We start from the raw sequence: 16,301 nt of genomic DNA on the forward strand, positions 1-16,301 counted from the left end.
CTCTGAACTGATTGGGGAAAGCTTTTTAGTGCACCCAAATGAAATAGTTTGTTAAATGATTTTTTTTTTCTCCAGAAGACTACATCCATTTGAGCTGTCACAGCTTGTAAAACCAAAGCACCAAATGATTGACATAACTCTTTAGACAACCAGTATGAAACTGCTATCTCCAGAATGCAAACATTGTTTCTGGTTACCTGCCATTTCTAGATAAAGGGCAAAATGTTCCTGTTTGTAAAATCTGGAGCTTCCAGCACACAGCTGCCTAAAGATAAGACAGTCAACTACTTTAAGATATTTTATAATGAAGCACCTGTTTAGGTACGATATAATAACCAATTAGATAGGAAAGGTATATAACCTATGACAACAGTTTCCTTCTGTGTCTTCCTCTATCTTTCTTGCTCCATCTTCCAACTGAAGAAAGCAACAGTCTGATAAACACACCGAACCTGAGGAGAAGAAACTGCTCCCTGTATCTGAGCACTGATACTCTTTCTAGGGGTTGGAAATTTACTTCCTCAATTTCTTAGCTGAATTCCTCCATCCAATGGATACCGGACAAGTATCCAGATAACAGCATGGTCAACTCCTAGATGAGGTTATATTCTGCAAGGGACATTTCCTGGCTCATTCTAGTAACTTACATTGATAATAAGCCACACCAAGTGCCATCCTACCAACTGGTTATGTCAATATGGAAGCCTGAGACAAATGACCCAGATCTTTCCATAGACTATCCATGTGTATTTCAGGCGAGAGAGAGAAACCAGTTACTCTGCTGAGGTGGTCTTATGCTTTGCATATTGATTCTTATTAAGTATTTCTATACCTATTCTAAAAAGTATCATTTAATAAAGGGCCAATTGCTTACAAGCTGTTAGAATTATTATAGAATCCCTACAGTGTGGAAACAGGCCATTTGACCCAACAAGTCCACACCGACCCTCCAAAGAGTATCCCACCTAGATCCATTCCCTTAACTAATGCACCCAACCTACATATCCCTGAACACTACGGGCAATTTAGCATGGCCAATTCACCTAAACTGCACATCTTTGGACTCTGGGAGGAAACCAGAGCACCCAAAGGAAACCCACACAGACATGAGGAGAACGTGCAAACTCTACACAGATAGCTGCTCGAGGCTGGAATCAAACCTGGGTCCCCAGTGTTGTGAGGCAGTAGTGCTAACCACTGAGCCATCACTCTGCACCTAAGTGTGAAGCAGCAAACTGTGGCTGCAGAATTATAGACCTGAACCGGAGTTCTCTATCTATTCTCTGTTTGCATTCAGTGTAAGGGTTTAGACTGGCAATAGAATCTGGCAAACTGTTCCTTTAAATAGCATGTTAATGCTTGGAGTTATTTCAAAGCTGCATTCTTACTTTAATTCCATTTGTCAGCTTCAAACTGCTTTGTAAGTGCTGGCAGCCTTGAGCCATTTCAGGTGTGATTGTTCCTGGGCAGCTAATATTGTCTCTGTCACAAAGTATCCCTGTAACTCTGCATTTCCCATGGCTAATCTACCAAACCTGCACATCCCTGTGTCCCAATGAAGTCTGAATTATTCCCTCATACTACCATGTCTGTCATCAATTAATCAGATTATCTCAGTTAAACCATTTTGAAGTCATAATATAACAGCAAATCCCAAATGTGAAGTAAACAACTCTTTAGGAAACTGTTACTGAGGGAATACGTTCTTAAATCAATGTTTTGCTTCATACGCATAAATAACTGGATCTCGGGAATTGGTGATTATGTTGTTGATAACAAATTAGGGACATAAAGAGTAGGCCATGAGAACCCTGTGAACTTGCTCTGCCATTTAGTTTAGCTAATCTGCACCTTAACTCAGTTTTTCTGCGTTATCTCCTCATCTCTTCATACTCTTACCGTATAAAAATCTATATATCTTAATGTTGATATTTCCAGCTGTCCCAGCATCCACAGATTCCTGAAGAAAAAAAATTCAGATTTTTTTCAGCTCTTTGCCTGGGTAATTACTTCCTGATTTCCTTCCTAATTGACTCAGAACTAACTTTAAGATTATCTGCTGTTGATTGACCCATCAGAACAAATCCTATCCCTGTAACTGTCCTATATCCTTTTATGATTTGAGCATCTCAAAACCTCTTCATCCTTCCAAACTGCAAGGAATGCAAGTCACATTTATGCAAGCCATCCAAATTTGTTCCACTGAACTTGCATGGCACCTTTTGCAAGGGAGTGTAAAACTTCTTGAAGTATAGTGCCCAGAGTTGAGCACAACATTCTGGAAAGGATCTGACCAAGGTTGCATAGACTGAAATCTAAGTTCCACCCTTTTGATATCTAACCCCGTTGAAATAAGAGACCAATACATGAGCTTTAAATGATTTCTTTATCTGGAGTTCCAAATCTCTTTATCCTTCTGTCATTTCTATTTTCATATCAGTTATGAAATGCTCAGATTCATCATTCTTCAGGTCAAATATGGATGACCATAGGCTTAGCCACATTAAACACCATCCGCCAAAGTTATAGTCACTCATTTCATTTGTCTGCATCACTCTGTAACTTCCTAGTGCTATTGGTTTTATGGACCAGACCAAACACCCTCAAAATATATTCAAAAGGTAGTCTAGATCTTAAAGTTTTCTTATTTTAAAGGTAAGTGTAAGGTGTTGCTTTCCAGATGCAATTTGATTGGAAAGTCTACCCGATGTTAAGCAAAACACACTTTATTCATACACTGTAGCTAAAATACATAAAAAGAAAAAAATAAGGAAAAGACTTGGCTTACCTGTAATTCTATTAGAAACTTTAACAGAATAATAGATTATTTTGTTTTAAACAGTAACTATTCCAATATAGTAACATCCCATAAACACACCCTTGGAAAGGCAAAATCAGAAAAACGTTCAGGAGGATAGCCATCAAAGGGAGAACTCCGTGAGATTGTAGCAGGGAGAGATGTACTGCAGCTTCTAAACTCTGCTGAGACCCCAGCAACAATTGCTCCTGAAAAACTAAAAAACTAAAAATCCCAGGTCTGAGAGAGCTTGACCACAGCCATTCAGGCAGCTTCTATTCCAACTTTCAAAATAAACCCTAAGGCCTCACAGACTGATCGCTCTCATGGCTCTGTGTAGTCTGCTTTAAAACTACACCTCTGCCTTAAAACCTCTCTTCTAAAGTAAAACTCCAAGCCATACTATTGTCACATTGGGATACACTGTTTATTGTCCCTGTTAATTTAGAGTAACCTGCAAATTTGAACATAATGTTCCTCTTTCCTGGAAAGTGCTGAATGAATATGGTGACACACTGAACATCCAAATAAATGCCTCGGGAACACAAACTAGTCACGTCCTGAAGAAATGACTATTATTTCCAATTGTAATCACCCTCATCCAATCAATTTCCCCAATCCAAATCAAAAGGCTACCTAGAGTCTGTGCTGGCAATGATTAGATTCCCTACAGTATGGAAACGGGCTCTTCAGCCCAACAAGACCACACCAACCCTCCAAAGAGTAGCCCACCTCGACCCATTCCCCAACGTTTACCCCTGACTAATGCACCTAGCACTATGGGCAATTTAGCATGGCCAATTCACCTGACCTGCACATCTTTGGATTGTGGGAGGAAACAGACACAGGGAGAATGTGCAAACTCCATACAGACAGTCACTCAAGATTGGATTCAAACCCAGGTTCCTGGTGCTCTGAGGCAGCAGTGCTAGCCGCTGAGCCACCATGTCACCCTCTGTGAAATTTAATCAAATGCCTCCTGCAAGTTCACTTCAAGAACATTCATACATGTACCCTTGTCTATCTGATTCTAGTTTCCTCAGATTTGAAATACTCAGATTTGATATGCTTGAGAAAGGCAATCTGGCTTATTTTAATCAGTGCAAGTGCTCAGTTACTCTATCCTTACAGTTGGAGATTTGATTAATAAAGCAGTACCAAAATACAGAAATAAATGGGTTTACAGAGTGGATATATGAATGGTTTATAAAATAAATATTGCTTGAATTGAAAGAGAGCAAAGAAAATGAGAGTACAGATAAATCATTAAAATTAGCAAATTGTAAAGTCATGAATGTCGCAAACGAATGTGTTGCTGGATCATCGCTAGAGGTTTAGAGTACAAAAGCAATAGGGTAATATTCAACATCATAGAACCTTACTTACTTCACACTTGAGCAGTCTTTAGTATTCATGCAAATATGTTAGCAGTAAATAGTTGGCAATGTGCAGAAAAGATTTGTTAGGATGTTACCAGCATTGACAGAATGCATCAATCAGGAAAGAGTCAGCATTGGTGAGTAGGTGGTGGTGGGAAGGAATGGAAAAATGATTTGCTCTTTGCTTTGAGAAAAGAGAGTAAAACACAACCTGGTAGTTGTCTTATACAAGTTAAAGATGTTTGATAGGGTGAGTATGGAGAAATTGTTTCTACCTGTAGGTAAATCCAGAACAAGAGATTTTGTTGAGGGAGTGAGGGTGTGGTATTGAATCTAAAATAGCTACTAACAAATGAACAGTGAAGAGTTTAGGAGGAATTTCTTTTCATATAGTGTGGTGAGAGTGTCAGACTCAATGCCTAACTGACTGAAACAGATAGTATTAATAATAACATTTAAAAGGAGGTTTATGGGGTACATGAGGATGAAGTAAATATAGAAGCATAGGATTTAGGAGCAGGAATAGACCATTCAGCCCTTCAAGTCTGTTCTACCATTAATCAAGATCATGGCTAATCTGGATGTGACCTCAATTCCACTTTCCTGTTTGCATCTAGCACCATTCCCCCTCTCCTCTTTGAGTCTATTGTCAATCAAACATTTATTTGACTATGCTCTGAACACATTCAGTGCCACACCCAACAGTGCCTTCCAGGTAAAAGAATTTCACTCACTGAAACAGAAGGGTCTAGGTGGGACAGGGGACAGTGGAGTGGCATATTTGCCCAGAGACATTATTATTTTCCTTTTGTGCTCGCTCAGGATTAGATTCTCTTCATTCATTGAAACTAGATGTCAGTGAAATCAATATTGACCCGATGCCCCACAGGCTGATAAATAAAGTTGCTTCAACATGGTTTGCATCATATAAGTGGATTACACGACCTACATTGGAGAAGCAGAGACTTGCACCATCTCTGATACAAGTGATGTCCAATCTCACATGTTAACTAAGTTGAACCACCAATACAATTCTGTTAGAACTGCACAAGGAGATGGCAGAGAAATACTGCAATGATGAATTCTAGTCCAATGTTCTGCCAATGTTTACCAGGGTTTACTTACTTGAGTTGTTAAAAAATCTCTCTTTGCTTCCAGCCAACAAGGGAAGTTTTTGGAAAAGAACCTAATGAATGTGAAGAGGAGGAATTACAAGAAATATTGGTAAGACAAGTAAAATTGTTTCTCCCCATTGTAAACCAAAATTGTACTGATATGACAAAAAGGCATTTAAAATACTAATAAGTATTAAGTAATTTGGCAGAATTGTAAACCCCAAGTTGATGAGCACACTACATATACATACACAAACCACCTGTCAGTTCTTCAGCATTCCTCAACCAGTTGATCGGCAGCTTATCCTCTGATTTTCTCTCCCTCCTTCAAACTAAACACCTACACACCTCCTCATACAGCTCTCCACAGTGTTGAAGCCTTTGTGGAAAACATTAAACAACATGCCCTTGTGCAATTTAATCGCAATATGTTTTTCATTAATTTTCAGCAGCATTATTGAAACAATAATATGAAGTTTCTCTTAAGAACAAAGTTCGATATTTAGTGAGGAGATAGGTGATAACTTTATCTAGTAGCAATGTAGATTTAATTGTGGTGGAGGTCCCTCGATTGTGTTTGTTATTCGGTAACAGTGCAAAATGTAGAATTAATACTTAATGACCGCGAGGATATTTTATGAATGTTTTATGCATTGGTGAGATTGTAAACTTTTCTATGAATAAATATCAGGCTGTTGTGGTGGAAATGTTTCTGTTTGCATAATTTTGAATCTTGCAATTAGAAGTAATACTGCAAATAATCCTTTGGAAGCCCACTTTTCAGTTTTAAGAATAGGGGTATGGTGGTGGCACAGTCACATTCTCCTCTGGAGCGCATACAAACCCTGTCAAGATTAAACAGCTTGGCATCATCCTGTTTTCCAGAGTGAGCAACTCCCACGTGCTTCGGACTTTCAACTTTATGAGTTCAGCTTTAGTGACTTAGAATACGCGGAGATGGATCTTGTGAGATGTGGCATCCAGATGTATTACGAGTTGAAAGTTGTGGACAAATTCCACATCCCACGTGAGGTAAGTTTCAACAGAACAGGAGAAGCTTGAGCAGTAAATACCAGAATGCAAAATGCCAGGTGACCAGAGGTAGCTCTGGAGATACCAGAGTGATTTGCTGTGATCTTGTTGAATAACCTGAACCCAATCCCAATGCCTTCCTCCTCAACCTTAGCTGTTAAGAGGAAAGTGAGTTTGCATCATCCAGGCTGGCAAATGAAGGAGATGCCAAATTGATGTGGGAAGATGTCAGGAGGAGATCCAACATTTTCCTGCCGCCATGGCATATTGGCAGTAAAAGTAACTTTGTTGGCACAACTGGTAGCTGCCAGGTGAGCCTCCTTAAGTGATAAAATAAAGGCTAAGCCCTCCTCAGCTCAGCTGGCATTCTGCCTATGTTGGAAGGGTGCATTGAATTAATTCTTGAAGGGCTACACTTGGAGGTTGGTTTGGGAAGAATGTGGGTGCGGGTCAAATTGGACAGTTTGGATTCAGGTGGGCAGAGATGCCCTTAGTTTTGCACTGATTGGTTCTCTTAATCTAGAATTCAGAAGTGGCCAGACATGAGTAAAATTGTCATTTATTTAATATACCACCCAAGCTGATGTGTCGCACCTGGTCTTTGGTTGTTATATGATTATTCGAGAGGGGAGGGTGGAATGACTTTAAAGAAGAGCTCCAGCACATCCTGTTACCTTATTTCTTTTAACCATAAGATAAGAACATTTCATTAAATGCCAGATTCAATCTCCTGCACTAACTAGGTATTCTATGGCTATTTGTCAGGTTCTGGTCAGGTTTATATATTCCTTAAGTAAAGGATACCGAAGAATTACATACCACAACTGGCGTCATGGATTCAATGTTGGGCAGACCATGTTCACTCTTTTGATGGTAAGATTATCCTCTTAAAGGTTCTGCTTTTCAAATTTGCATTAATATTAGAGGCCCTTTTCCCTTCTTGTCTGTTAAGTGGTATGTTGACATCTAAAATTTAACTGCATTGGGGTCCTTATTTGGAATTCAGTCTTTTCCATCTTCATCCCCTCACTCTTGTTTCAATATTATATGCATCAACAAAAATTCTGGGTCAATCTACCTGCAAAAATAAATCCAATGTGTGAAGACAAATGCTTCCAAAGTTACTGGAGCCAAAGGAGTGAAAGTTTGTATTATAATCATAATTGTTGGTATTTTGCAACAATGCAACAGTTTCATGGTGATTTTTACTGATACAATAGCTTAATGTTTCCAAATTGAATTCAGGTTCACAGATTTCCACAGCTGGATTTGACCTCAGCATCTCTGATTTGTTCCTCTAACTAATTATAAATAAAGACAGAATATGCTGCAAATGTGCAGTAAATCTGGCTGTATCTGTGGAGAAAGAAACCGAGTTAGCATTTTAGTTGGCGCCCCTCATTTTCCTGATATAGATCACGGAATCCCTACATTGTGGAAGCATCAAGTCCACACTGACCCTCCAAATAGCATCCCACCCAGACCACTACTCTGTAACCCTGCATTTTGCATGGCTAGCCCACCTAGTCTGCACATCCCTAGGCATTATGGGCAATTTAGTATGACCAATCCATCTAACTGGCACATCTTTGGATTGTGGGAGGAAACCTATGCAGACACAGGGAGAACATGCAAACTCCACACAGGCAGTCAGCTAAGGCTGGAATCAAACCTGGATCCCTGGTGCTGTGAGGCAGCAGTGCTAACCACTGAGCCACTATGCTGTGCTGTGTAAACTCTATTTCTGTCTCCATTTGAGGATAACTGAACTGCTGAGTACTTCCAGCATTTTCTGCTTTTGTTGTAGATTTTCAGCATTCTGCAATATTTTTGGTTTTGTGCCCTCGTGACTTTGGTTCAGTAACATGATCCTTCCAGTACCTTGGCACTCATAATACAAATTAGGCCTCTGTGAAGCATGTTTGAGGTATTTTCCCACATAAAAAAAAGCTAATTGCTGATGGATTTCCAAAATTGCAAGCAACCCAACTGCACAATACTAGTATCACGTGAATGCAAATAACTTGAATTCTGAAAATCCCAATGGGATCGTATGTGAAACTGCAGCATAACTGAAATCCATCATATTATTTGTAAGAGCGATGAAACACAGCCACTGCTCTGTGGTTCCTTCAATTTTGATTAATATTTTAAAACAACAGATAAGTAAATTGCACTGTTCTAACCAGACTCAGGATTTAAGATGTATTAACAAAGCCGGTTGCCTCCCATGTTCTGATCAAATGTGGTTAATCTCACACGTTTCTATGCACTTGCAGACAGGTAAATTGAAACGCTATTACACAGACCTGGAAACAATGGCTATGGTCACTGCAGGGCTCTGTCATGATATTGATCACAGAGGGACCAACAACTTGTACCAAATGAAGTAAGTTCTTAATAAACAACTGCCATCCTTCTTTAAATCAATTGTCATTGGTAAATAAGAACTGAAAAATATAGAAGGTGTTATCATTTTTGTTTGAAAACAAAACACATGCTTAATTTTCTGTTCTTATCAATCTTTTCAATCTACATAGTTTTTGCTTTAGCTCATTTTATCACCTTTTATGAATATTCATAAGAAATGTGTTGCATAATGTAAAAAATGGGGAACTCTGAAACTCTGAAACTAGACAGGACTAAAGATGGGCACAACAGGAAAACCTATGCCAGTGAGTGAGTTTTTTGTGATAGGAACCTAACAAGCAATGTAAGCATTTGCTCATATTTCTGTATACGTCTTACAGGATTATCAACAGGAATATATTTATCTCCCGATTGTTAGTGATTCCAATATAAAATCTATATTGGAGTCTATATTAATACAGTCATAGCTTATTAGGTCCAATGCTTTTGAACTTGCCTAATTTATTTATATCTGATTCATATAAATACTAAATGCAAAAGAAAAACTGTCTCACATTTATCAAATTATACGTCTATCTAAATACATAAATGCATTCATGTATGAAATAATTTTGTAAGAGTATTAAGATAGCCACATAAACACAATGGCAAATCTTAATTCAATATACAACTACACTCTGAATTTTTGGGCCTAATTTTCATGTGCAAAAAGAAAATATGAACATCTGTTTACATTTATAATGTACAACATATTTGAACATTGCGCTAAAGTGCTCATCCGAAGGTGAATTAAGTGCATGGACTATACATGTCATGGCTACCTTAATAAAAGGGGTTGTTTTAAAATAGGTGTCTCAGGGCTGGTGCTTGCCCAGGTAAGACGACAGTGATGCAGTGGCAAGAATAGTAAATAAATGGGAATGTAGGATGCAGAATACAAACAGATCAGCCATGATCTTATGGATTGGCAAAGCAGACTTGAACGACTGAATGGTCTATTTTGGTCTAAAAGCTTGCCCAACTCCATGGAAATTGCAGAGAACTATTTGATACCCCACAGTTGACCTGACCAAGCAGGAGTACATGGTGTGGGTTTCTAGCCCAAACCAATCCATCATCTTAAAATGCCTCAGGAAGAATTGGAAATCCTGGAATCACGTCATGGCTGCCATTTTCACATCTCCATGGAATATCCCCAACCCCATGAAAAAATCTGACCCAAGGTCTCAGTTCTGAACTATAGGACTTTCGGGAAACTTTTGTATTTTTATCTCTCTAGCTTTGCATGCAGGCTTAAGTAGTTTTATTCAGTGTACATTGATCCATTACCAGAGTAACATAATCATTCATAGATCAGTCAAACCATTGAGCACACGCTTAGCAAAGCTTTGACAAGTAAAAATAAATATTTTCTTTCTTTTTTCTTCATTAAGGTTGTAAGAGGCAAATACATTTGGGAATTCAGAATGGAAATTGGATATTCAGGGCTGTAGGGAAAGAGCAGGAAAATGGGATTACTGAGTCATCTTACAGAAAGCCAGTCAGGGAAGCTGATAGGCTGAATGGCCTCCCTCTGTGTGCTGTAGCTATTCTACAATTGATATGTTTTTGATGGTGTAGAATTATTTCAAGCAAAGCTAGAGTTATACTTTTTATACTTCTTTTATCTCTTTTAATTTCCTTCAATTTGTGTTGTAACTACTGAGCAGAAGGCAATATGGTCCCACACTGAAAATGTACTGTTGTCTTAGGCAACAAGTATTTGTAATGGTCAATTTATCTGTTATCAGGTCCCAGCACCCATTGGCAAAACTACATGGCTCTTCAATTATGGAACGTCATCACTTGGAGTTTAGCAAGACTTTACTTGCTGATGAGGTGAGACTCTAAATCACATGGGCCACTACAATTAGATGGAGCAGTCTTATTAATCACAGCACTCTGCCAGACTGATAAATTCAATCAAAGGCTTGAGCCAGGAATAAAGCTGTGGGTGAAATAGAACAGAACATAACTAACAGAGGCTGGCAGTTGAAATACAAGTTGCACAAAGTGAGTGATGATGGTTCTCGTGATGCACTAATAGTGTCCCTGCCTGTGAGCGAAGATGCCCAGGATCGAGTCTGATCTGCTCCAGAAGTGTATAAAAGCATCTCTGAACTGGTTGATCAGGAAATAAAGAAATGGGTGATACCATCGCAGCTCCTGTCACATCCGATTGCCTTTATTTTCCATTTATTGTGAAATCAATTGCACTTCTTTAACACTAACAGGAGAACAAAAAACACTGATCAACTGAGGGAACTGAAGATATATTTTAAATCATACAAAATTTGAATATGATAATAAATGTAAGAATAATAAGGTAATTCTGGAAATGTGAAATAGAAATGTAAATGATTTCTAGATTTTTAAAGAAACCTAAAACTGCTTAACATTTGGTCAGGATCTGGACCCAAAAGTTTTGTACATGTCCAGAGCTGTTCTGAGAATCAGTCAGTGGATGAGATGCAAGTTGGGTTCTGTGTTTGCTCCTGAATGTACTACAGGGCTTTATAATGGGACCAGTCACAGTCTCACTGGTCCAGGCAACAAAGACAAAGCATCAAAGTTCATGATGCAGGGTCCCATAATGTGGAACAAATTACTGGATAGGCTGCAGAAAATCAGTGCATTTAACTCTGTCACATTATCAAAAATTTTTATGATGAAATTTACAGGGTCAGGGAAGACTGAACACCCGTATTTGGGACTGAACGTTGATCCAATCATATTGCAGTGCTTTTTTTTCTGCTGCCTGTTTTAAACTGCTTCAATGAGGAAGCAGGTTCCTTCTTTAAATATGCCAAAATACAGCATGTATCTGATGATATCATCTGGAATTTTATGGGCTGTTAGGTATCATTGAAGGTAAAAGGGGTGATTGGCATAAACGCAGCCAATGGAACGTTTTGGGCACCGAGGAATGTTTTTACATTGGAAGCTGTTAACTTTGCATTGACTCCTGATGTTAATTCCTGTTTAAACATTTCTGGGCATTGTTTTAATCTTCCGTAATTATGCTAAAATTGCTGAATACAATCTTAATTGACTGATATCAAGGAATCAGTCCTGATGAAGGGCTCCTGCCTGAAACGTTGATTTTCCTGCCCCTTGGATGCTGCCTGACCTGCTGTGCATTTCCAGCACCACTCTGATCTAGACTCTAATTTCCATCATCTGCAGTTCTCACTTTCGCTTGAATGGCTGATGCTGTGACATAACCTAGGAAACCTATTAGATTAACTTCTACTTAAAAATCACACTTTATGGCCATCATGTAATTGTTTTCCATCTTTGAGATTTTCCACACCATTCAATGGGCTGGATTCATCATTTCCCTTGCTGACAGGTTTGGAGGCAAAGGAGCAGAGGAATGTCAATGGCCGTCTGATTGCCACCCACTCATTTGTCCCTGCCTCTGTTGTACCTTTTATCTGGTGGGGTTGAGGAGGGGAAGAAGGTTTAAGTAGGCGTGAAGGTGTATCAATTAGCCAACCCTGGGGTTACTTAAGTTGCCATTTAAAGGTTTCATCCTGTTGCTGCTGAGATTCAGTGGGAGAGGCCTGTGCCAAGAGGGCAACCCAGGAGCCTCATTCACTATGCAGGCTGGTGGTAGGCAAGTAGGGCCCCCCCCAACTCCCAGACTTTACCAAGGTGTAATCCCCATCCCTTAGGTTCACCTCCCTGCCCAATCGGTCTACCCCACTTCTCAATCCCCCTGTGCCCGTTCACCTTCCTGCAGGTATGCTGTGTGATTCAGTGGAGCTAAATTCCTCTTCCGTCTGGCAGGCTCTCTGGCAGCAAGGAGGATGTATGACCTGGAACCCAGGCTGAGGCCAGAACATGCACGTAGAGTCTTTTAACAGAGGAGGGGTGCTGCACTGCAGCTGTCACATGGTTCTGGCTGATCTGTATGTGACTTTCCCCTGACACCACTTGCCTTTGGCATATCTGCAGGATGTTTAAAATGTTGGCCATGTTATGAACCCGCACTCCTTGGCCATCAAGTCCTGGGGTGGGACTTGAATCCGGTGCCTGTGGCTCAGAGGCAGGGATGTTACCCACTGGGCCACAAGACCTCCCTTGGTGCTGCCAAACTGGAGAGCTACCAGCCTCTGATTGGCCAGTAAGTTTCTCAGGGTGGATATCCTGATGTTGAAGACTGGAAATTCTACCTCAAGTCAACTGACAATCAATCAGCTGCTAAATAGCATTGGGTTACTGTGGCAATTTATCACCAGGCTTGGGAATGTATTAAGAAAGGAGGTTCTGTACTTTGATCCTCCAGCTGTACCTGTAAAGAAGAGCTTTAATCTGACTGCTGATTCACTCCCCTCCCTCTCAACGTAGCTAAGTGCTGATACTTTCTGTGAAAATGAAAGGTGTAGTACTCATTTACTTTATCACTGGGTAACTATCTCAAATTTGTCTTGTTGGTTCTCTTCCAGACTTTGAACATTTTCCAAAACTTGAACAGGAGGCAGTATGAGCACGTCTTCCATCTGATGGATGTTGCGATCATTGCAACAGACTTGGCGCTCTACTTTAAGTAAGGGACAGTGAGTCTCCTTTAAAGACAAACAGCTTTGTAGTTATTTAAGTTGCAGACAACTTATACCATAAGACCTAGGAGCAGAAATTAGGCCATTCAGCCCATCAAGTCTGCTCCACCATTCAAATATTGGCTGATATGTTTTTCACCCCCATTCTCCTGCTTTCTCCCTGTAACCCTTGATCCACTTGATACTCAAGAACCTATCTGTCTCAGTCTTAAATATATTCAATGGCCTGGCCTCCACAGCCTTCTGTGGTAGTGAATTCCATAGATTCAACAATCTCTGGCTAAAGAAGTTACAGAATGAAGAGAAAAATCAAGTTAGGCAGGATCCTGTCTGAAGCACTGAACAAAAATATTTTGGAGGAACCACATTCTTAAACAATATGGGGAAAATTATTTGTTGGTTCTATGGGATGAAGTTCTTCATTTGGACTCCAATAGGTTTGCAACCATGTTACACATTCAACCCAGCACCAGGAAATTGTCAAACAAGGCTAGCGCTTGGAGATCAGCATTGAGAATAAAAATGTAATTTTCCAAAATAGCCCTTCTACTCAGAACAGTATCTAGAAGGAAGTGAGAGAGGAAATTATGGAGGCACTACCCATCATTTTTCAGTCTTCCATAGACTCAGGGGAGGTGCTAGATGACTGGAGGATTGCAAAGATTATGCCCTTGTTTAAAAAAAATGTAAGGGTAAGCCTAGTAATTATAGATCAGTCTGTTTAACGTCCCTGCTGAGGAAACTTCTAGAAATAATCATTCAGGATGAAATTCAGATAGACAAATCTGGGTTAATTAAGGAGGGCCAGCATGGGAAAGTCATGTTTCGCTAACTTGTTGGAGTTTTTCAAGAGAGGTCAATGAGGTTAATGCTGTTGACGGGCTTGTAAAAGACGTTTGATAAAGGGTCACACAACAGAATTGTGTAAAAAGTTATGACTCTTTAAGCAAAATAGTAGCAACCGAGATAGTCATACAAAACCGAGTGATAGAAAACAGCAAGTAGTGGTTAATGGAAATTTTTCAGAGTGGAGTTCCCCAGAATGGGCCCATTGCACATTGAAGAATCTGCACAGAAGATTTACATGAATGGCTGCAGGGAAGACAAACTTAAGAGGATAGAATTGAAAGACTGGGACTCGAAGGAAGGAGGTTAAGAGGAGATCTGATAGATTTTTAAAATCATGAGGAGACTAGATAGAGAGGAGAAGCTGTTCCCACTTGTAAAGGGAGCAAGAACAAGATGGCATAGGTTTAAAGTGATTTGCAATAGAAGCCTTTTCACACAGCAAAGGGTATGGTATGTACTGCCTGGAAATATGGTGGAGACAGGTTCAATTGTGGCATTCAAGAGGACATTTGATGACTAAGAAGAACATTCCAGACCTGAAACATTCGTTGTGTGAAAAAGATTTTTCTCATATAGCATTTGCTTCTTCTGCTACTTTGAATCTCCACATTCTCAGTTTTTTCACATGTTGGAATAGTTTCTCTCCATCTGTTGTGTCCCGGTCACTCAATATTTGGAATTATTCCACGTGGATTTGAAAGGGTGCGATAAGCATCACCAATGTTGTGTGATTATGAGATAAGGAGGCGATGGAAGAGTAAAGCATAGTTTTGTGGGAGATGAATCAAGGACTATTTCCTCCTATTCTACTGTTTTTGTAGTAATGGTAGATCCCATAATTATAAATAGTTGCAGAGCGGCAATAAGCAATATCCTTTTCATTCGACAAGAGACTTCTCATTAGACCACCAGGTGGCTATTCTTGCATATAGTTGACCAAGTAAACCCTTAAAGAACCCACACATTTAGAAAATATGGACAGCAGCCATTATAAATGCCACTACCAAAGTTCCACTCAGCCTTCTCTTCTCCAAGAAAAACAGTCTTAACTTTTCCAATTTATCTTCATAATTAGTGTTCCTCTGCTTGAAACATTCTTTCGAATCGTTTTTTGTACTCCATCCAAATCCTTCACAAAAAGTGTGGCACTCAGAACCCGACACAATACTGAGCTGAGGCTGAACCAGTACCTTATCCAAGTTCGACATTGCCTCCTTGTTCTTACACTCTGTGTTCCTCTTAATTCTCCATCTTTCTCCAAGTTCAGTCTCTTCCCAGTTACATTCATGATCTTCCAACATTTTCCATCAACACTACAATATCAACAACTCTCCATTGCATTTGTTTGATAACTTGCTTGTCTTGTTGCTGCATTCTGTCACTCAACATCACCACATAATCATCATCATTGGAGTAAGAGTTGTAGCGGGGGGCCCAAGTAGAACAGAAAATAGGTACGTTCCACAGACCCCACCAAAAGGCAGGAACATCTGGGCCCCAGACAGGTACCTTTGAACTTGGCAAAAGGGAGCCAAGTTAAAGGAGAAGCCGCTCAAAGTGAGACTGAGATCAGCCAGGGGGAGGCGGGTAGCAGTGGATAGGGACTATTCTGGCCTTTTTCCAAGGAAGAAACAGACACCCTTCAGTCCCTCATGACGGGGGACAGATGTGTGGAGGGATTGCACATTTCTGGTGAAGAGGAGGCAGATAGGCCCAGAAAACTGGAAATTAGAGTGTTCCTGCTTCCTCTCTTTGTGTCTGATTGGTGTCCTGTACATTCGTCTGAGCTGACTTCTGTTCCTTTGCAATGTAGCACTGTTATCAATAATCACTTCATATGATCATCTGGACTGCTTACATATTTTAGAAACCTTTGCTGCTGCCCAATTAGTGAATTGGATTTCTAACTCACATTGTCTGCCCATTGCACATGTTTGGGAGCTGTTCAGCTGCTTCATACATGATTTCAAGGAGCTGTATGCATCACTTGGGGATCAAAGGATATGTGGGAAAGGTGGGAACACGCCATTGATTGAATGACCAGCCATGATCATAATAAGTGACGGAGCAGGCTGAATGGCCTCCTCCTGCTCCTATTTTCTATGTCTCTATTTCTTATGTTTGTAAAGAAGCATGTCCTGTATCTTGGGATTGT

General features: G+C 39.9%; 1 protein-coding gene across 1 annotated transcript in view; it reads left to right on the forward strand.

The window, feature by feature from the left end:
- The window catches only part of LOC122539439 (rod cGMP-specific 3',5'-cyclic phosphodiesterase subunit beta-like), a 73,218-nt gene that overhangs the window by 33,696 nt on the left and 23,221 nt on the right, over positions 1 to 16,301 (forward strand). Inside the window, exons 11-16 of the mRNA XM_043674284.1 lie at positions 5,335 to 5,400; positions 6,177 to 6,323; positions 7,089 to 7,196; positions 8,603 to 8,712; positions 10,484 to 10,571; positions 13,184 to 13,284. Of these exons, the coding sequence (XP_043530219.1) occupies positions 5,335 to 5,400; positions 6,177 to 6,323; positions 7,089 to 7,196; positions 8,603 to 8,712; positions 10,484 to 10,571; positions 13,184 to 13,284 (620 nt within the window). The remainder of the gene's footprint in view (positions 1 to 5,334; positions 5,401 to 6,176; positions 6,324 to 7,088; positions 7,197 to 8,602; positions 8,713 to 10,483; positions 10,572 to 13,183; positions 13,285 to 16,301) is intronic.

This window comes from Chiloscyllium plagiosum, chromosome 32, assembly GCF_004010195.1.
Source record: "Chiloscyllium plagiosum isolate BGI_BamShark_2017 chromosome 32, ASM401019v2, whole genome shotgun sequence".
Lineage (NCBI taxonomy): Eukaryota > Metazoa > Chordata > Chondrichthyes > Orectolobiformes > Hemiscylliidae > Chiloscyllium > Chiloscyllium plagiosum.